A 22,735-nucleotide genomic window follows, 5' to 3' on the forward strand; every position below is an offset into this window, starting at 1 on the left:
AGCACATAATTCTTTAATATATATGTGTGTGTGTATGTATATGTATGTATGTGTTTGGCTATCTGTGGTAGTTTTCGAAAAAGTATTTAAAATAAAAGGCTGAAAAATTAATTGTGTACTGTAATTGAATATATATATATATATATATATATATATATATATATATATATATATATATATATGTATGTATATATGTGCGTATTATATATATATATATATATATATATATATATATATATATATATATATATATATACACACATATATTCACAATTTAATAATCCTTCATTGTCACCGATAAACATAAATGGTATTTGATATCTCATCCACATTCGGCTAACCCAGTCGACAGAATTCAATAGCAAAATCCGATCCCATCCAGCCACGAGATCTTACGGCGCTCCGATACTGGGGGAAGGGGTGGGGTAGGGTGGGGGCTTAGCTGCGCTTAGCTTCAGATGCTCAGAGCAGCCGAATAAATGTTCGGAGTTCGGGCCACTTTCCGAAGGCAGTTGCGTTAACGTGGAGGCAAGTTTGGGCGTTTGGGGAAGGTGATGTCCCTGTGGTGAACTTAATTTAACGCAAATGAGGAAATAATAGATAATAAGTTAAGTATATCTTAGTTTAACCAGACCACTGAGCTGATTAACAGCTCTCCTATAGCTGGCCCGAAGGATTAGATTTATTTTTACGTGGCTAAGAACCAATTGGTTACCTAGAAACGGGACCTACAGTTTATTGTGGAATCCGAACCACATTATAGCGAGAAATGAATTTCTATCACCAGAAACAAATTGCTCTTGTTCTTCACTGGCCGGTCGGAGATTCGAACTCGCGACCAACAGAGTGGTAGCTGAGAACGGAACCCGCTCACCCAGCGAGTAATAATAATAATAATAATAATAATAATAATAATAATAATAATAATAATTATTATTATTATTATTATTATTATTATAAAAATGTTATTGTTATATTGAGATTACTTATGTGTATGCAGTTCTGGGCACGTATGTATATTTAAAACTGTACGTGTGTGTGTGTGGCTGAACATGAAACGCATCTATACAGTATGTGTATGTGTGTGTGTGTGCGTGTTATTAAAGCAGAACCAAGTCGTTATACTGACATACGCGCATACGCATAGCCTATCTAGAATGATATATAAACAGATTTGTGTGTTTGAACGCACGTATATAAACGCTGACTCTTCATACACACATATGAAAATATTACAGTGTAAAGATGATTTCTAAAACCATTTAGCATTAGATTAAGCCTTCTGGGAAATAAAGAGTTAATTAGGGCTTATATAATACTTTCCCGAACTTAATTAATAAATGGAAATATATCATAAGGTATTCGGTGGTGATTAAGGGTCTTTGCAAAAATAAGAAATCTTGTCCATGGGGTCTGACCTTGATACAAAGGGTTGCAGGAAAGAAATATTGTCATGATTATTCTCTTATAATTGCAAAAAGTCTGGATGCAAAAATTTAAAAAAATTCAATAATTATTTGCGTGCAATTAAAAAGGTCGATATTGTTGATAACAGTGGTCATTAATAGTTTCAGATTAATTATGGATAGCGACTATTTTAGAAATTATTTTTTGTCTTTAAATGGGGGAAGTCTCACTCGACCGAACCCACATCTAGACCAGTCTTAGAGTGAAACAGTTCCGCTTCTTAAAAGAGAGAAGGCCCCAGGAAAAAGGAGACATGGGAAGAATTCCAAAGCCTGTCGATAGAGGGAGAGAACACCACCTCCTATCCAGGCTAATCCTAGAATTTCCTGATTTCCAACCGAGTGCATGCGGGATAAGGTGTTCTGCGGGGTGTTACGTGATTTCTCGCATATCTCATATGTGTCTGACCATATGATAGCCCTGTAGGGGGATAGTGCCGTCAGTGCACCTCATGCGGTGCGCTGTAGGCATTACTTAAGGTTCTTTGCGGCGTCCCTTCGGCTCCTAGCTGCAACTCCTCGTATTCTCTTTCTTCCATCTTGCCATCCACCGTCTCCTATCAATGGCTCAGAGGTCCCAGCGCTTGGCCTCTGGCCTAAACTCTCTATTCCTATCCTGTCCTTCCTGGCCATATGATAGACTCACATTAACCGCCATCAGCTGAGACGTTGGCAGATCTGATGGCTAATGAGGTCCTTGTCTTGGATTCGAGTTTGTCTGCATAATTAACCGCCTCGGGACGTACCCTGGAGCTGTTTGTTCCGTATACCATTGTTCCATTGATGTCAGTGAATTCAGTCATGACGTCACCGGTCTTACTGCTTACAGAATTAAAGAATTTCTATTTAAGCTTTTGACTTCGTCACGTTCATTGCCGCTGTAAGATTTTTTTTTTTCACCTTTTGGTTCTTCAGCAGATTTAATAGTATCATAGGCCTTCCCCCTGTACTTCAGTCACAATTTGAATGAAACTAATGCTTACAAAATCGCACTGTATGCAGAAGCTTCCTTTCATAGTGGAAACTTTACTAGATTCTTTTGTCCACTGTTTGACCATAAATATTTATCTCGTTCTTCATCACTTCCTGCTTTATAATTTTCACATTTATGATTTATGTTATCAGTTTTCCTTTATGTTTACCTTAATTATTTGCTTATGTTATATCTCCGAAATATGGTTGCCTGATAGAAAAAGTGTCTCTTTCATTTCAAACTTACTCTCGTGAAAGGTCTACTTAACAGTAATTTCGCTTTCTCTTAAATGCCATTACCAGCCCCCTTTTAAACTATTTATCTTTACTATGTACATATGTTTGGTTTCATTTTTCTTTCTAATTTATCACACGTTTAATACCTTGGACTTCATTTCACCAGACGTACATGTATACACATACGCATACACACATACATCCCCTCCCTTCAAATCCCCAAAGACACAAGTGCGTGTATTATCGTGCGACGTATTTCATTAATTACTCTGTAAACTATGGGGATCAGACATATATACATACTACCACGCATACTCTACATACACATACATCCCCTCCCTTCAAATCCCCAAAGACACTTGTGCGTGTATTATCGTACGACGTATCTCAATAATTACTATCTAAATGATGGGGGTTATCCAAAAAGACTGGCCGTTACCCCATGGTAACGCAAGTGCTAAGGTCCTTACGAAAATCAGCATAACTTATGGAAGGTGAGTTGAGGCTGGGAAAGGCGAGAAATTAATTGAAAGTAAGCAAAAAAAGGAAAAAAAATTGCACTTTTACTGGGCACATCTAAATCCCTGGGGAATTAAATTACCGCTTTGTTCGCTTTTTGATTAATTATATCCACGTCCTTGTAATTTAAGATTAGGTCACTAGGTTCAGGAAGGCTGTGAATATGTAGGAATTTTTCACTTACCACATATTCGTGGGTATAATCTTGTTGTGTAAAGGTTTTACATAAATTTATTATATGTATATATATAGTATATGTATTATACATACATTTATATATATGTATATATATATATATATATGAGAGAGAGAGAGAGAGAGAGAGAGAGAGAGAGAGAGAGAGAGAGAGAGAGAGAGAGAGAGAGAGAGAACTAGCCAGACAAGCATAGAACTTAATATAAAGATATTTCTATTTTCATAATTTATAAACATTCTTAAAACAATGATCGTAATTTGATCATGACACTACATTATCTCATATCTCATTAAAAAAAAAGTTTCGTAGTTGAAGAACGAACTAAATATTTGTTTATAGAATACTTAGGATTATTTCCAGTCACAGAAATTAGCATGGGGGGAATGCTGTATATTCGTGACCTCCCTCTTAAATGATACAGTTTAAATTTTCTTCCCCATCAGCGGTCGCTCTTCCTGTCTTCCCTAACGGAGGTCACCTTGGAGCAAGGATCCTATATCCCAAATCTTTTCAAGACACCTAACCTTTTCAGGAATAGTATCCTGTTGTAACGTTCACCCAAGGAAAGTTTTCGCATCCTTTGAAAGGGCCAAAGCCATGAAGGAATCCTATTCTTTCACCTTCGACTTCTCAGGTTCCTTCGGCTATAGATGCTGTTCCGCGAAGGATCTCTTTAATTCCTGCTTTGTATTTCCGAAAAGTTCTGGTTCGAGGGAGCCGACTTCTCTGAAAGGGCAGTTTTCTTTTTTTTTTCTTTTTGTGGTGGGGGCGGGCGCCGCCGGTGCGCGTGGTGGTATAACCTGAAAAGTTAAGAAACGCTTAAATTTATCCTACGGTAATCCCTGTAGGGGTTAGTGCCGATCGTTTAATTGTGAATAATATCGGGTTATATGTGCTGAGGTAAATGTGATAAATTCTTACTAGTGCAAAATTATAGGTAAATTGTCAGAAATATAAATATAACCGGTAAATGAATTAAATTTGAACAAGTTTATACAATACACCAGTAATTTAACCAATTACTTTTTTTGTATTAAGTATAATTTGCCAGTGTTACTTTGTTATATTAAGCCATATTTGCCAGTCATTCTTGCACTAATTACGCATTATTATTATTATTATTATTATTATTATTATTATTATTATTATTATTATTATTCAGAACACGAACATTATTGCTATGTATCACGCATACCCTGGCACATACAGTGTTCATTTATTCGCCCAGCGTCGGCGATGCCATCGTATTATTAAACTGAATATGCCTTAGTTGGATTGAAGGTAAAATTATGTTTATTTTCCCTGCGTCTCTCTTCAAGAGGCACTCGGGTAGGTCTGGCTGTCAGGGCAGAGTAGCGGGTGATGGGACAAGATCATTTCGAAGCCTTAATGGAATAAGATAAGATGAGATCTTAATATGATGTTGGCGGTTGATGATGTTCGGTTATGTAAACGGGATTCTCAATTATTATTATTATTATTATTATTATTATTATTATTATTATTATTATTATTATTATTATTATTATTATTGCGTTTAAGTTCAAGACACGGCAGCATCGAACGCTTGATTTTGAGAAAGAGTGAGAGAATAAATCAAAACGTGATACAATCATTACCTTTAATAATAATAATAATAATAATAATAATAATAATAATAATAATAATAATAATAATAATAATAATAATGATCGTATTGGTAGTTACATTCTGATTATTTTTGTTGCATCAGTGTAGGTCCATGACATTATTGTAACTTCCTATTATATAACGAAATTCGTACTTTTGTTCATTCTAGTTATCATCCAATTTCACATGTGTTATATCACTGTGACAGTGGTAGTCTTTGTAATGGTCGAAACAGTAAACTCTGTCACATAGACCCTTACAAAATCGTGTGGTTATTTTCGTTACTTTCTAAATATTTGTTTATTTTCTAATTGTATATCAGTTGATCAGGACTATAATTGCAATTATGATCTAAGAGAATGGTTCTTGATAGCCCCCATCCCCCAAAAAAGTATGATGATGCCATAAAATAGCCTTTAACTCATAGCTGCCATATATACAATACATACAATACATAAAAAAGTAATGGACTGCGGACCATGAAATACTCATTCACCTTACCATTCAGTTATTCTTTCCTGGTCCAAAGCTTCCAAATCTCCTTTGAAAAGAGAAAGAGAGATTATGTATTTGATCTGAGGCATAGAGGAGATCACAGATTTTGCTGTTGCAAAGATCTCATCAAAACGCTCATGTTTACATTTCAAAGGAGTTAGTTTTTTTTATAGATGTTGGCAAAAAGGACGCACAGAATACTCCGTGAGCCGTAGATAAAACTTTATGTTGTTCCCTTCAAGTTGGAGAGGGATTTTGCTGTTAGCCAGTCGCGGTTGGTTTGTTGATTATGTTGTAATGTATATGGTTGGTTGGTTGGTCGAGTACAGAGGCCACCAAATTTAAGAAATTTTCGCAAACTTCCAGCATGGATAGTTGCACACCAGCGCCCTGATTCGCTATGTAACAAGTTATCCTACTTTAAGCAAGGGCCCATGCTGGCATAAGGCCAGCTAAATAAGGCCACAGATCCACAGGGACAATTTTATTTAGCTGGTCAAGTCGGCTGGGGACCATAAATTTCATCTAATATTTTTGTGTAGTTTCCAATGAAGACCTTGATATTCCGAATGGGAAATATAGCGTAATTTTTTCCCCAGAGAAACTTTGAACTGAAATTAAAGGAAATTGGGAAATTCAGTCCATCTGTTTCTTATTCTCTGTACTGATGGCAGTTGGCTGGTTCAGATCAAACTGGTCAATAGCATAAAAAGATTCCCGTAGTGTGGCAGTTCCGTCAGTGCGCCTCACGCGTTGCACTTTAGGCATTACTTAAGGTTCTTTAGAGCGTCCCTTCGGCCCATAGCTACAACCCCTTTCATTCCTTTTACTGTACCTCCGTTCATGTTCTCTGTCTTCCATCTTACTTTCCACCTTCTCCTAACAGTTGTTTCATAGCGCAACTGCAAGGTTTTCCTCCTGTTAAATTAAAACCTTTTTGCTTTCAATATCCCGTTGAGCACTGAATGACCTCATGGGTCCCAGCGCTTGGCCTAAATTTTATATTCCATTCCATTCCATTCCTTGCATAAAGACGGATGTGAGTACAGTCCAAGAGGCTTGGTCTGGACTTCTGGACTCCGCCCACCAGTGATGAGATCAGCATCCATCCTACAGTCCCTTTTAAAGGCTGCAGTATTTCAAATAAAAAAGTAAGTCAGGGGATAGGATTCCCCGCAACAAGTACCTGTCTCATGTTTGTGAAAAATCAGAGCAACCGGAAATACGAGACGCATTCGTTGCATGTTGACCCGGTGAGATTCTGCATCGGGTGAAAACAATGGTTTTCAAACGGTATCGGGTAGACTCTGTTATTAATAAATCACCTTTGAGGCTTAAAAATTTGGATTTTTTTTTCAAAATGTGCTCTCTCTCTCTCTCTCTCTCTCTCTCTCTCTCTCTCTCTCTCTCTCTCTCTCTCTCTCTCTCTCTATATATATATATATATATATATTTTTTTTTTCTTGACTTTGCCATTATTTTAATTTTCTTGCAACGAGTTCTTTGAAAAGGTGTAATTTTGGTTTTCGATGGTTGGAGAGAGAGAGAGAGAGAGAGAGAGAGAGAGAGAGAGAGAGAGAGAGAGAGAGAGAGAGAGAGAGAGAGAGAGAGAGAGAGAGGTGCGATTTCACGTAAATGATATGCATGGAACAAGAGTTTGGAATTGCACTTATCTCTGTGTTCTGTTCGTTTTTGTTATTGTCTCTGTCAATGAATAGTTTATAAGTTGACTGTAACCTGCATTTGCTTTCAAGTATCATTTGTAAGCCATTCTTGATAATGGTAGTGGTGTGTGATTGATATCATATTAAAATGATAAATCAAGATTTGTTTGGGAAAAATGGTGACAGTGCGTGTAAACATCTGGTTATTATAAGATGATTACGTGCTTGATCTGCAGTTAGAAGCTAAAAGATGATGGCTTATCATCTTATTAACATCATTAGATATAATTACTCGTAAGACTGGTTTAAAAATAAAAAAGGACTAAAACAGATTTGGTGTCGTGTTGATATTTCATCAGCACTGACGCTCACGTGACTTCGACCCAGACTTCAACTTGACGTAAGTAGTTATCAGTCCACCATAACAAGGAGACTCACAATTCCACGAACTGATGGCTGTCAGCTCTTCAGCCTTTTGATTAGCTACCTTATACCATCAACAGTCCATTGCAGAAGCATTTTCCATTTTATATCAGTTCTTTCACAATCGCCTCTTTCCTCACCTCGTGCGATGCACTATAGGCATTACCTGAGGTATTTTGCAACGTGCCTTCGGCCCCTTAGCTGCAACCCCTTTCGTTCCTTTTACTGTACCTCCTTTCATATTCTCTTTCTTCCATCTTGCTTTCCACCCTCTCCTAACAATTGATTCATAGTGCAACTGCTTTGAGGTTTTCCTCCTGTTACACCTTTCGAACCTTTTACCGTAAAATTTCCGTTTCAGCGCTGAATGACCTCATAGGTCCCAGTGGTTGGCCTTGGCCTAAATTCAACATTCAATTCAATTCAATTCTAACAGCATTTGTTAGTTTACGTCATTTGTTCTAGGATAGAAATCAGTACTGCCCGAGCATTGTTGCCCCAGGAAGTGCCAAGGTAGATCATTCTGTGAATGGTTGTGGATCCCTTGGTGGTGGCTTTTGGTTTCTCAAGGCGCATGAAGTTTTTCCATGAGCTGGCTCCCCTCAGTGAAAGTGAAGTTTGGATGCTGAATGTAAATGACTGGGAAAAAAAGTGTAGGTTGATCAGATGTATGTTGTGAGCTGCTAGCGTGGATTAAGAGTGGCTGAAATGGTGAGGTTGATGGGACGTCAAATAAGTCAGGGGAGGTTAGCATGAATGACAAGGTGGATCGGAGTGCTCTGAGGTAGTTTGGTCACGCGGATAAGTGAAAAGTGAATCTAATAGATTTTAGAACGAATGATATGGAGACCGAAAGTTAGTGGCTCGATGATTTGCTTGGACGCAATGGGTGCAGTTTCACTAATATGCATACACACATATATATTATATATATATGTATAAATATAATTATATATACATATATATAATATACACATATATATAATATATATATACACATATATGTATGATTACATGCTTGATCTGCAATTAGAAGCTAAAAGATGATGGCTTATCGTCTTATTAACATCAATAGATATAATTGTTTGTATGTATATATACATATATACATACATACATACATAGATACACATATAAATATATATACACATACAGTATATATATACATATATACGTACACATCCATACATATATATATGTATGTATATATACATATATTTCCCTCTCCCAAAACCCCCATATAAACGTAACCCCCCAACACATCTGGGAGTTGCAGTTTTTTCAATAAACAAATTAATGTAATTTCATTTGTCCATGACCGCGAATATATTAAACCATTGATCTGTATCTGCCTACGCACCGTGAATACCTAGAATCATTTAAATATATTTGCCTATGCACAATAATATTGGAAATAATTGTCATACATTTATTTACGCAAAATAAATTTACACAATCAAGCTAAAATAATTTATGAGTCTTTGATGATTGCAAAGGAAATGAACGGCCGTAGTACACAGACCAGGAATGTCAGCTCTCGGAAGTTGATCCAGAAAGACGAAGGGACATTTGAAGTCAGATTTTAGGCCTACTCAGTAATCCCAGACATTCATCAAACTGAATGTGAATAAAGAGTATCTTCATGTTTTCCGATACGTCCTCTGTTTTTTTCAGCTTATTAAGAGCGTTATGATTACGTGCGGTTATATATTATCATTTTATTTCGATCATATATTTGTTCTATAGGTGTTTTTCTCACATGGGCTGCATAGTTATCCTTTGAGTTTGGCGTAATTTATTTATAACTAACAACATGAGGCTGGATAGCAATAGGATAACACACAGGGAAAAATCATTGACAGGTGTCTCCAGTATCTGAACATGGGATTACAAATATCAAAATAAAAGGGAGATTTCCTGTTCCGAGGATTAAAGGATTAACCAGCCAGCCCAGGTGATTTATATGAGGATTATCTCTCATCTTAACGACTTCATAGGAAAACTAGTTGCAAATACTACATTATTTTCTTTGCTATTTCTCTTTAAATAGCTCTCTCACCTATTTTTCCCGACATTAGGTCACTGTCAATTACCGCATATTTTTTTATGTTGCCCTTAAAGCTATTAGGAGATTAGAAAATACCCTAAATTCTTTGTTACGCGGTCAAAACTGTTTTTTAATAAATGAATATTCTTACCGAGTTTAGAAATATACCATCGATGTCAACACTTTTTTTTTTTTACAAATCCTATAATGACAATTTGTATCGGAAATGAAAGATTGTATAGTTTCTTATCCAATATTCAGCAAGGCTGTAAAACGTAAGTCAAATAGTAATTTTTCGAGAAGTTTCCAAGGCCCAGTCGAAGTCAGGGAATATGGGTCTCCGTGCTGTAAGATGGACATTGAAGGTAATTCATAAATACTTTGCGAAGGATTCTCGTATCATGCTTGAGACATGGACGTCTGCATGCGCTTTAAATAGTGTGTACGGTGGCATTTAGTGTCCAGAAATGACCCATTGATAAGGATTGTGACTCTTCATAATATATTTTCATATTTTCCTGAAGTGCAACATCTGATAATACATGATGATTAACTACCTTTTTTATTTCTCGTACACTGTTCTGTATTTTGTAAAGAAATTGCTCGTAAATTTGGATGGAATCGTTATTGAATAAAAAAAATAAATCTCTAACGAATGAAATTCGATTAATTGCTAATTTTACAAGAACAGAATTGTTTTAGGACCCATGCGGTTCCTATTGGTGGCTGTTGCTGATGAATATTAAGTAAGTTGGAAACACGTCAATTAAAGTGACGTCCTTTTTGAAGCGCAAATACATATATTTAGTATTTTTTTTAAAATATAAAGTGCAATAGGAGCTTTTACGGCATCCTGAGTTTTCGATGTGTTGATAAAATCTTTATTCGAATTCATTCGAAGTAACAATGCAAACAAGCACTCTCACGGCGTCCAAAACTTTCGAAGTGAATACTCGATTTCTCCCTCTTTCGAAGAACTGAAGATTGCCGCTAAGGGTTTTAATTGGCCAGGAAACCCGTCTTTCACGAATTGAACCCCTTGTTGTAGATTATATTCTTGCGTGTGGGATTTATTCCTTGAATGTAGTGGTTAAATTGCAGTTGAGAATATGTCACTTTCTTTTGAAATGACCTGTGACATAATGAGTCCCGAATTTAATTTGTTTCAGGCGCCTACAGAAATGACGATATTCAGGTTGCTAAGTCAGATTCTTAGAAACTACTTTTTTTTTTTTTTTTTTTTTTTTTTTTTTTTTTTAGATGTTGACATTGATTTTCTGTACTTGAACCCCGTACCCATTTCATACCGAACTTAACAGTCCTTATTTTAGGTATTTTCTATGGTTCTTCTTTTGTTTGCTCTTTCAGTATAAAATTTTTTCTGTTGAATTTTGGATGGATAATTTTATTAGATTTTTTGCTCCCAGAAAATGTTTGCATTTGGTGATTATTTAGGATAAAAATATTAAATTACCGAGCTGGTGATTTCATGGTAGAGTAATATATTGTAAATTTAATTAAACTATCCTTCGCTTAAATGCCACATCATCCTGTTTCATGACACTCCCATCGAAAATAAGATATACATATAGAAAAACTACCCCTTTTCCATCACTGTCGGACACATCGGTCCCCTCATGCAGTTCCTGTGTGTGTGTGTGTGTGTGTGTGATTTTTTGGCCATATAATCCCCAGAGGGCAATTCATTGGCGCTTTCCCTCCCTTCTCGTGTACTTATGAACTTCCCCTTTTGTCTTACAGTGGTAAAGAGCTTTGGGTCTTGGCATTACTGCCCTCATTAGGTATTACATCCCTTCCAAAGGTGTTTACGGGGTATTTAGCCATACTCTGTTTTTCAGTTTATTCATGATAAATGTCAACCTTCGGTGTTTTTTACGGAAACGATTAACGCCGTCATCTCCCTGTATTTAGGTGTTGGTCTCGTTGCTCAGTGATCGATTGTTTTCCTCCTTTGTGTCTTAACATTTATCTTGACCTCAGCTAGCTTTGTGCAACGCCGCTCTTGTAATGCTGCTCTTGATCCCTTGTGATAATGAGCGGCTCCTCTTCTTGTTTTGATGTTCAGGGTGCTGAACTCTCTGTATTGCTTCTGTTTTGCGCTGATTGCTCTCTGACTTCGATTAAATCTTTATTGAATGCAATTTCACTTTGTCATTCTGTATTGAATGCAATTTCACTTTGTCATTCTGTGGATTCTGATGTCCAGTTGCTGATTTTGAAATGAGTGCTTTGCCTTGAGGAGGATGTATGCTTAAAAATGTATATTTTTAAGATAAAACCGGGAACGCTTTACATTTGTTCCTGTTCGAGAGAGAGAGAGAGAGAGAGAGAGAGAGAGAGAGAGAGAGAGAGAGAGAGAGAGAGAGAGTTGAGAGTTCCACAACGATGCTACTGCTTAGAATAAGAGGAATATATGTACACGCTCATAAGTGTGTGTGTATGTGCGTTCCAGTGAGAGAGAGAGAGAGAGAGAGAGAGAGAGAGAGAGAGAGAGAGAGAGAGAGAGAGAGAGAGAGAGATCAAAGTGGAAACTGGGCTGTAGTGTCTAACTGATAGCCATTCGCGTATATATACTACAGAACTGTTTAATTCTGAACAATTATCATGAGATAACGACCCTGACACATCGGAAGTCCATTTCCCGTAGATCAGTGCCAGACATTTGCTCATTAGAATTCGACCAGTCACGTCAACCTATACACCCGATAAGAGGACTCTCGTGCGCTCGTAAACAAATACGTACACGCGCGCATACACGCCCGCACACATGCCCACACAGAGGAGACGACAATAAATGTAAAGGAATTTCACGAAATGGTCAACAAGGGAAGTGGATTTACGTGAGAGGAATAATCTCGTTCTGACTTCCCTTGTCTTCTGTCAGTGGATGTATACGTACAAGACGCTTACATACGTATACGCACACACATTCATATGTATATATTTATTTATATATATATGTATATGTATATATATATATACTTATACACTTTTATAGACATTTTAGGTTAAAAAGATATATCGAATATAAACATGGGAAGCATGAATATGATGTCGTGTTGTGCGTGTTCAAGAGAGAGAGAGAGAGAGAGAGAGAGAGAGAGAGAGAGAGAGAGAGAGAGAGAGAGAGAGAGAGAGAGAGAATATGAAAAAGGAAAGCAAGAATGTGATGTGATGTGCGTGTTCAAGAGAGAGAGAGAGAGAGAGAGAGAGAGAGAGAGAGAGAGAGAGATAGTAATTGACTGAAAGGGGAAGAATGTAACGAACTGCATTATCTTATGGGATATGAAGATGATGGAGAAGATAAGTACGAATGAAATAAAACAAATGAAGAAGTAATGATACAAGTCCAAGGAAAAGTTTACAGTCATTTTCGTTAGTACTGCAAGTCAAACATCACTCATTTTTTTCACACACAACGTCATTTCAGTGATGTAACGTGATGTTGTACTCAGGGGAAATGAATTTATTAACCTTCGTCAGATAACTGTTTCTCTGTCTCCTTAAAAAGGTTTTACCTTTCTTGCCCTAAAAACTGTTTTAGGAAAGGAGCGTGTGCTTTCTGTTTTCTAGATGAACGAGTGTAATAGGAACACGTGTGTTTTTATTTAATAGATAAACAAGTATATTTTGTTTTATATAGTGCAAAGGAACCTACCCTTTCAATAGATAAACAAGTATATTTTGTTTTATATAGTGCAAAGGAACCTACCCTTTCACCTATTAGGTAACAGGAGAACAGCGATTACAACTTCCTTACGAGTTGTTTTAAGGGCACTTGTCTGTGCTGGCATAAAGCCATGTTAATATAAAAAAAAAAAGATACTTCATCCACACGTACCTTTCTGCAGCCTCTAATTTGATTCACATGATGCTTGATTTCTTTGGTTCATTTTTAGTTTTTTCACACAAAAAAAAAGCCTTTCCTTCTGTACCTTCATGTTTCTCTTCTATAATATCTTATTTCTATTTGCTTATCCACCTCCTGAGCAACCAAATGTGACGAGGTCTCCCGTCTCCATCATTCCTTGATTAGCTCTGAATCCTTATTAAGGACCTCCCATTTGTTCTTCCCTTCCCGTCATTTTTAGTGCTGGGGGAGTCGCTGACATTTACTGGTTGACTTCGCTTATATTTTCTTTATATTCATAGGTCACAACATTCTCTAGCATAGTAGGGCGACTTTGCAATTCTAAAGTAACTACTCGTTTCATTTTCATGGTATGATTATTATTATTATTATTATTATTATTATTATTATTATTATTATTATTATTATTATTAATCATAAATGAAACCTTTTCATATGGAACAAGCCCACAGGGGCCACTGAAACTCAAGCTTGCATAGAATATGGTGTTCATTAGGAAGAAGTAAGAGGAGGTAAAGGGAAATACGTAAAGAGATCCCTCTTATCAAAAAAGGAAAAATGAATTGATAGATAAAAATGTATTAAAATGCAAGGAAAATAGTATTAGGGTAGTGACGCATTGAATCTTCGCCTGAACTTCCGTCCGAAGTTCCAGTTGCACAACATCCGTTGGGAAGTTGTTCCACAAACCAACGGTGTGTGGAATAAAGGACTTCTGACACTGAGAAGTTCGACAGAGAGGCGTATTTACTGCATGATGGTACTGCTGTTCAGCGAATGTGGCTGCTCTGGGCAGGTAAAGGGGTTCAGGGATCAGCTGTGAATGTGAAAGATCTCTGTTGAAATACAACTTATGAGAAATACAGCATTATTTTTTTTTTTATTCAGCGAATACGTGCTTCCTTTGCTCCATCCGCTCATATTAGGTGGAGCCTGCTTCTCAAGAATCTCCTTATTTACCCTTGCGGCCTTGTTTTTTTTTTTTTGGCAGTCCATTCTTTTTAATAATCTGTAAAATAAATCTTAACCTTCCTCATTGTAACACTTCCCACTTATTATTTCTTATCCAGCTACTCGTGGGGCATGTCCATCCTTGCATTGGAAGGCTCTTCGCCAGTTCATTTGCCTTCTGATCCATCTCGCTAGATAGTTTTGGGGCGAAGACAGGTTCTTTAAGTGATCAGCGTTATCCTTTGTACTTCTTTTATAGTTGGTAGATGATGACTCATGGCCTTGGTTGCATGAAGGGTCTTTCTTGGCTGTTATATATATATATATTATATATATATATATATATATATATATATATATATATATATATATATATATATATATATATATATATATATATATATATACACCATGTTTATATATTTATTCACTACATATTCATCTATCTCTTGAGACCATCAAAACTTCATTTCATCTAAGTTCATCTTACCTGCTCTGGTGTGCATTTATGGAGATGGAGACTTCTTAGACACGGCAGGTCCAGGTGTTTTGAACCTTTGAAGTTCTATCAGCAATGACTGATAGACGCTACGATGTTATACTCAGCACATATCATGTTTGTGTTAACAAATAAGCTTTTATATTAGCTCACCTTAAATATTTTCCTCGTGTACGAATTATGCTCATTCTTAAGCTAAATTTATATTCGTATTTTTATAACCCTAAAATTGCTTAAAAGAAAGGTATACTCCGTTCTTAGGTATACTCTTATTTTTGGCCAAAAAATGTGTAAAGGAAGTGCTTCTGAGCATTGAAATTATGACCAACTCGATAGTTGTGATACTCTTGTTTTCTCACAATTTTTTTATATGTGTTCCTGTGTTCTTATTTCTCATTTATTTATCCTCAAATCACTAGAATGATGTGATGGGACAATGCCCTCTATTCTGTCATCATGATCGGTTTGAAAGCACCTCGAAGAACCTGCCTTTGTCTTTTGTCAATCAAATTTGACAGTAAAATGTGTACTTTTTTCCTTTTAAGTGAATGTTGATTAGATGCTGTAGAACATTCCCTCTATTCTGGGTGCTCGAAAGTTACGTGGATACTTTCATTTGTCATTTGAAGGAGCTTCATAAACAACATTTTGTGCCGTAAGACATTCTGGATGTATCGGAAAGCTGGCCATATTGAAATTTCAGTAATGTTCCTAGTGGTATGGGGCTATGGCATTTCCTTAGAAATGAATTGTTGTTTTTTAATATATCTGTTTGGTGTTTGAATGCTCGAGACGCTCTATAGCACATGTTAGTTCTCAAAGGCTATGATAGCATCTTGACACCTGTGCGTCATATATGATTTTTTCTCGGAACAATTGGTATTTGGTAACTGCTTCAGAGATTCATGGTCATTTAATAACTCTTGCTGCAGAGGGTTCTTTATCAGTAACTCCGCATTACTTATACTAGGTAATCTCTTATTTTAATTCAGTGTCACGTCAGTTTCGCAAACAGTTGTTTTCCTTATGTTATATGAGAGCGTTTTGCACTTTTGTCATAAAGGTCTCTGGGGCTATGTTCAGCGATGTTTTAAGACATTTTCTGTTTTATTTGTCACGTCTTTCTTGGAAGCTCATCATTACAAATCATCTCTCTCTCTCTCTCTCTCTCTCTCTCTCTCTCTCTCTCTCTCTCTCTCTCTCTCTCTCTCTCTCTCTCTCTACACACACACACACACACACACACACACACACACACACACACACACACACACACACACACACACAACACAACACCTCAACTTAGCGGACTTCTGTACTTATCAGCTACATATTTATCATTACTTATGCTTCGCTACCATTTTAAATGTCACACATTTTCAATAAACGTCTTGAACTGAATGCTAAGTGTAAAGTTCAGGCTAGTTTAGGGTAGGAACTATGTGACATTGCTGTTAGCTGTCAGATATCTACAAAACCTTCAAGCGCAGGCTATGATATAGGGTCTTTTTTACTTAATGGATTCTGTTACTTATGAGAAAGCCAGACCCCTAAATGTCTGCTTGCGGGGTGCCACTGTTTATATATATATATATATATATATATATATATATATATATATATATATATATATATATATGTATATATATACAAATATATATATGTTTGTATATTTATTTTATATATATATATAAATATATATATATATATATATATATATATATATATATATAGCCTATATAAAACATAATATATAAAGATATTGATCAACCATGATGTTAAGGCAACCATTTGATGTAATCATCAGTTCCCCGTTTCTCTTTGTAACCCTACAAAGATTTCTTCAAATTCTGCGTACTCCAAGTTTTTATAAATCCCAGACAAAGTGGAGAATCCCAAACGATAGTGAGCTTGCCAGGTGAAGGGCAACGGGAGGGGATAGTGAAGGTCAGAAAAACTTCATCATCTCCAATTTATGTGTTAATGAAACTAATATTTTTTCGTCATCAGCGAATACAGATTTAACGGCAAACATCTCGGAGTGAATTAGCAGGCAGACGGTCACCGACAAGTACAGAATATAAGGATTTAGATATTTATTTTATTTACTATTATTATTTCTTCTTCAGCGGGGGTAGAGCAGGTAATTATGGCCATGGGGTGGAAGGTAACAGTGTATTTACACAAACAAGTAGTTTCGTAAGAGGCTAAATAGACCTGGAAGAGCATAATTCTTGGGCACACAACAGGAGGTTCATTCGAACGAAAGTAATCAAATGGAAATCATTTGTTTTTCTAACCTAGCAGAGGACACATGTCTCCTTAAGCATTTTCTCTTTAAATACAAGGAAGGCATTTCATATCAGGATCAAGAAATAACATCAAGAAAAAGTTTGTTTTTCAGTGACATGTCAGTGGATTTCTCCTTTGTCTCTTTATTAGATTTGCGTTAAAAAAAAGGCCTTGCATTTGCTCGCAGAGGATGACAGATTGATCTATTTAAAAGAACCTCCCGTTGGCAAAACGTAAAATTACTGACAGTGGATGAACATACAAGAATGAAATGAATCACGTAGGTAGATAGACTGAACATTTATCAAGGCATAAGTTGTGGCCCAGTTGTCATCAGTAACTTTGTCCGACCATCTCCCTATGTCATCTTAGTAATGAATTTACTTTGTCTTTGTTCTTTTTTCCCCCCCTCACGTGCAGATAGAGCAAGCTGGCTAGGTTTTACATTTGCAAGGCAAAATGACAAATCCTGTTGTCAGTGTGGTGATAATCTTTTCAAAAGTTCTTTCTCTCTTTCTGAATAATTTTCACTCAGATATGCAAATGACACAGCGGCCTTCTTGCTCTGGCAACTGGAGTGAGGTGCATATGCTTGCATTTATGCATGCATGAACAGTTACATACGTACATATAGATATATATGCATGCCTAAATGTGCTTTTATATATATATATATACCAATCAGTGAATTAGCGAGTACATATGCAGGGTATATGTGACGTTGCTTTCCATATCTGGTCAACAGATAATGAACATAACATGAGGTCACAGTTTTATTTTTCCCCGAGTGTTGCTTGAAGTTACTGATGACATGGAGGGGAAAAAAAAATTACATAAATTTACACAAATAAAATAAACAGAAGATAAGGAGAGTTACATTCTTCATCAGCGAGAACACGAAAATACGGAAAATAATTTATGCTATTTTTTCATTAATTTTTTTTATACTTTTTTGTTTTTTTTTTCCGATCAAAACGTCTGCTGGAACTTGGTTCTCCGCCTCCTCGTTCTGTCGTGAAGATGATTGTAACCTCCTCCTCCTCCTCCTCCTCCAACTCCTCCTCCCTCTCATTTCCCTCTCCCTTCTAATCTTCTTCTTCTTCTATTGTTGTTATTCTTCTTCTTTTGCTCTTCTTTCAGTCGCTTTGATCTCGTGATGTAGTGGTGTTACTGTGATCGGCCGAATCGGAGGAAGACGTGATCCAGATCTTGTCGTTTGACCTCGGGCTCGTTGATGGGCATACTGTTTTTAATGGCTGTCGGAGAGAAAGAAAAAATAAGAATTAAATTTGATATTGGTTAAAAAAATAAATACAATATATTAAGCTATCTCTTTGGAAAGAGTATCCGAAGAAACTCCTTCATGTGTTGCGCAAACAATCAACAATGCATTTTATGTTGAGCAAACACTAAATGTTATATTTTTAAGAATTAAATTTAGTATTGGTAAAAAAAAAAGAAATATAATATACTACGCTATCTCTTTGAAAAGAGTATCCGAAGATATTCCTTCACGTTTTGCGCAAACACTCAACAATGCATTTTATGTTGAGCAAACACTAAATAGTAAATTTTTAAGAATTAAATTTAATTTTGGTAAAAAAATACAATATATTAGGTTATCCCTTTGAAAAGAGGATCCGAAGATACTCTTCATATGTTGCGCAAACACTCAACAAAATATCTTAAGTTTGGCAAGCATTGAACAGTATATTTTTAGGGAAAGGATTCGATGGAAAAAATTGTTGGTCTTCAAACTCTGTTGGGAAATACTGAGATCAGCTTTAAGATAAGAATTAGGTGTTATTTTTGCTGCTTAATGATCATCTTCCATTTGACGTCTGAGGGGTATTGTGTATGTCTTTAAATGTGGCCTGTTAATGAGTATTGAAGTAATTAGATGACAATACTTCAGTGGGACTCGGCACACATACTCATGTATATATATAAATATATATATATATATATATATACATGTATATATATGTACCATATATATATATATATATATATATATATATATATATATATATATATATATATATATATGTGTGTGTGTGTGTGTGTGTGTGTGTCTGTGGTGTGTGTGTCAGTATTTCACCAGGACTCAACACACATACATATGTATATATATTTATATATTTAAATATATATATATATATATATATATATATATATATATATGTATATATATATATATATATATATATATATATATATATATATATATATATATTATATATATATGTATATGTACATATGTATATATACACACACACACACACACACACACACATATATATATATATATATATATATATATATATATATATATGTGTGTAATAATTTTCATTATCTCCTTACAAGACACCAAATAATCATAATCAAACTCTTAATTAAATCTCCTTTGAAAAGAAGCACCTCGGAATCCATAAGATCCGTTCGAGATCTGGGCAACGATCATAAAAACAAAACGAGGCGTAATAAAAGCATAAAAAAAAAGAATAAAGAAGAAGAAGAAGAAGAAGAAGAAGAGAGGTCTATTCGTCATATCTGCTTATCCGAGATCTTCACCTTCTTCCATTTTCCATTCGGGGAAAAATCGCATAAAATATTCATATCGGAATTCTGAGTTTTATAGCCAGGATTTAATTAGGGAGGCGCATAACTGAGCATCAGTGCTGCTGCCGAATCACTGTCGAATCACCCGGGGCGATTTATAGCACGGAGGCAGGTCTGTCGAATAATCAAGGCGCCCTCCAGGTATTTAGATCAATACCGGAACCAGTGGAATGAAGCTTCGCTCAAATAGACGATTCATATGGAAATTCTTTATTAGACCGGCAGTCATACGATATCGGGCGGGGAACGGGAGAAATCTCTTAGAAATGCCGGGACTGACGTCAGGCGGCCGAGCCAAATCGAATCAATATTACAAAATAAGGCCTTGTGGGAATTAAATGGACTTGATGAGAAGGTGGCTTTCAAAGTAGAACAGAGCGCGTTGGCAGGTAGTGCATTTTAATAAAAGATGTAAGGGAGCGATATAAATTAGTTTGTTCATATTCAGAGTAGGTAGACATTCACTACTGGTGAAATTAAGATCATAATTAACAAAATCAAAATTAAAATTGACAAAAATTTAAAGGTTATTAATTTGAAAATTGAGTTGCCACGGGGGTAAGTACCTGAGGGGGAAATCAAAGAGTAACAGGTCATTGCAATTTATATATATATATATATATATATATATATATATATATATATATATATATATATATTTATATTTATATTTATATGTATTTATATATGTATATATATATATTTTCATATATGTGCATGTATGCATATATACTTTGTATATACATGTATATATATACACTATATATATTATATATATAGTGTATATATAATATATATATATATATATATATATATATATATATATATATATATATATATATATATATATATATATATAAAGTTTAAGCTTACAGTTTGTTTACAGTGACGTCAAGGCTAAATTAATTTATTAATTAAAGCCCATAAAGAGCATTAGTTCTCTCTCGGACCACTGGTCCCAAGTCCTAATCCCATTTCACCTACAAGGCCTAAGAAAGGACTTCGTCAGATTTGTCGTGAGTTTTCAGTGTCGCATCACACTGATAAATGGCTCGAAAAATCTTAACATTCACGTCCGTCAAAAGCGACGTTGTTCGTTATAACGGACAGGTGGAATATGACGGTGTCCTTTACGTTAATCCCAACGTCATGTTCATTTAACGAAACTGGCCAGGCAAGATTGTGACTTTATATTGTGCACAGATGCAAAATTCCCTTACCTTTTTTTAGTTTTCTGAAAAGGAAACTATTGTGCCGGCTTTGTCTGTCCGTCCGCACTTTTTTCTGTCCGCCCTCAGATCTTAAAAACTACCGAGGCTAGAGGGCTGCAAATTGGTATGGTGATCACCCACCCTTCAATCATCAAACATACCAAATTGCAGGCCTCTAGCCTCAGTAGTTTTAATTTTATTTAAGGTTAAAGATATAAGCCAGGTCACCACAGGGCCGTGGTTAAAGTTTCATGATCTGCTGACCATACAGCATTAGGCTATATCAAGACCACCGAAAGATCGATCTGTTTTTGGTGTCCTTGATTATACGATGTACAGTTCCTCGTTGGAGGAGTCGGTAGAGTTCTCGGTTAGCACTGCTAGACCCGAGTTCGAGTCTCCGGCCGGCCAGTGAAGAATTAGACGAATTTATTTCTGGTGATAGAAATTCATTTCTCGGTATAATGTGGTTCGGATTCCACAATAAGCTGTAGGTCCCGTTGCTAGGTAACCAGTTAGTTCTTAGCCACGTAAAATAAGCCTGATCCTTCGGGCCAGCCCTAGGAGAGCTGTTAATCAGCGCAGTGGTCTGGTTAAACTTAGGTATACTTAACAGGAAACTTGATTGTGCCGAAGAAATTTCGGCTCATTTTTTACTTGTTACTCTTTTTTATTGTTCCTCTTTTTTTTTTGTCAGTCGTTTTTGTTTTGCTCCTTTGAAATTCCATACTGAACATAACAGACAAGTATGGTGTGTTATGGTGCCGTTCTTTTTCGGCAGGTAATAACATCTCGGCATTACGAGAAAATGTTTTCATGATATTGACCTTCCCCTTCTTTTTATTTTCCATTTTTCAGGGATTCGGCGAAGGAACACCTCATGTACATATAAAATGAATATTGGTAACGGGAAAGGTTTATGAATGAGGGGACATCCTGGCATACAAAAGTTCTCTCTCTCTCTCTCTCTCTCTCTCTCTCTCTCTCTCTCTCTCTCTGTGCCCAAATGCCATTCTCAGCTGTATGATAATAACCATTAATTCTCTCTCTCTCTCTCTCTCTCTCTCTGTGTGTGTGTGTGTGTCTCTCTTAATGCCATACTCTTTTTATTCAGCTATATGATAATAACCATTAATTTTCTCTCTCTCTCTCTCTCTCTCTCTCTCTCTCTCTCTCTCTCTCTCTCTCTCTCTCTCTCTCTCTCACAGCCTAAATCCCATACTCTTCTGTTATTCAACTATATGATAATAACCAATAATTCTCTCTCTCTCTCTCTCTCTCTCTCTCTCTCTCTCTCTCTCTCTCTCTCTCTCTCTCTCTCTCTCTCTCTCCTGTGACAGTGCGCACAGAAAACTGAAATGAGCATGTGGGCGTGAGTAAAAATTTTCCCCTTAATTTAGACTATCATCTGGGGAGACTCTCGTCTTTCTTGAGGAGGGTGGACGCCCTTATATCAACGCATATAATTTATGCACTTCTTGATCAATCACGGAAACGCCTCTGGTAATTACTGCAACTGACAGCTCGCGAATTCTGCTGCAACACTTGCAGCAGCGACTCGCTGGAGCGTGTAATGCGTTAATGGGTGGTAAATGGTTCATACTGAGTATTCCTAATCGT

General features: G+C 36.1%; 2 protein-coding genes across 2 annotated transcripts in view; one reads left to right on the forward strand and one right to left on the reverse strand.

Moving 5' to 3' along the window:
- The window catches only part of LOC136848232 (protein TEX261), a 166,537-nt gene that overhangs the window by 42,245 nt on the left and 101,557 nt on the right, over window positions 1-22,735 (forward strand). The gene's annotated exons all lie outside the window — the stretch shown is intronic.
- Ms (Myosuppressin) overlaps window positions 16,958-22,735 on the reverse strand; it is an 82,890-nt gene continuing 77,112 nt past the window's right edge. Inside the window, exon 3 of the mRNA XM_067120585.1 lies at window positions 16,958-18,538. Coding sequence (XP_066976686.1) covers window positions 18,450-18,538 — 89 coding nt within the window. The 3' untranslated portion in view covers window positions 16,958-18,449. The remainder of the gene's footprint in view (window positions 18,539-22,735) is intronic.

The sequence above is a fragment of the Macrobrachium rosenbergii genome, chromosome 18 (assembly GCF_040412425.1).
Source record: "Macrobrachium rosenbergii isolate ZJJX-2024 chromosome 18, ASM4041242v1, whole genome shotgun sequence".
Taxonomy (NCBI): Eukaryota; Metazoa; Arthropoda; class Malacostraca; order Decapoda; family Palaemonidae; genus Macrobrachium; species Macrobrachium rosenbergii.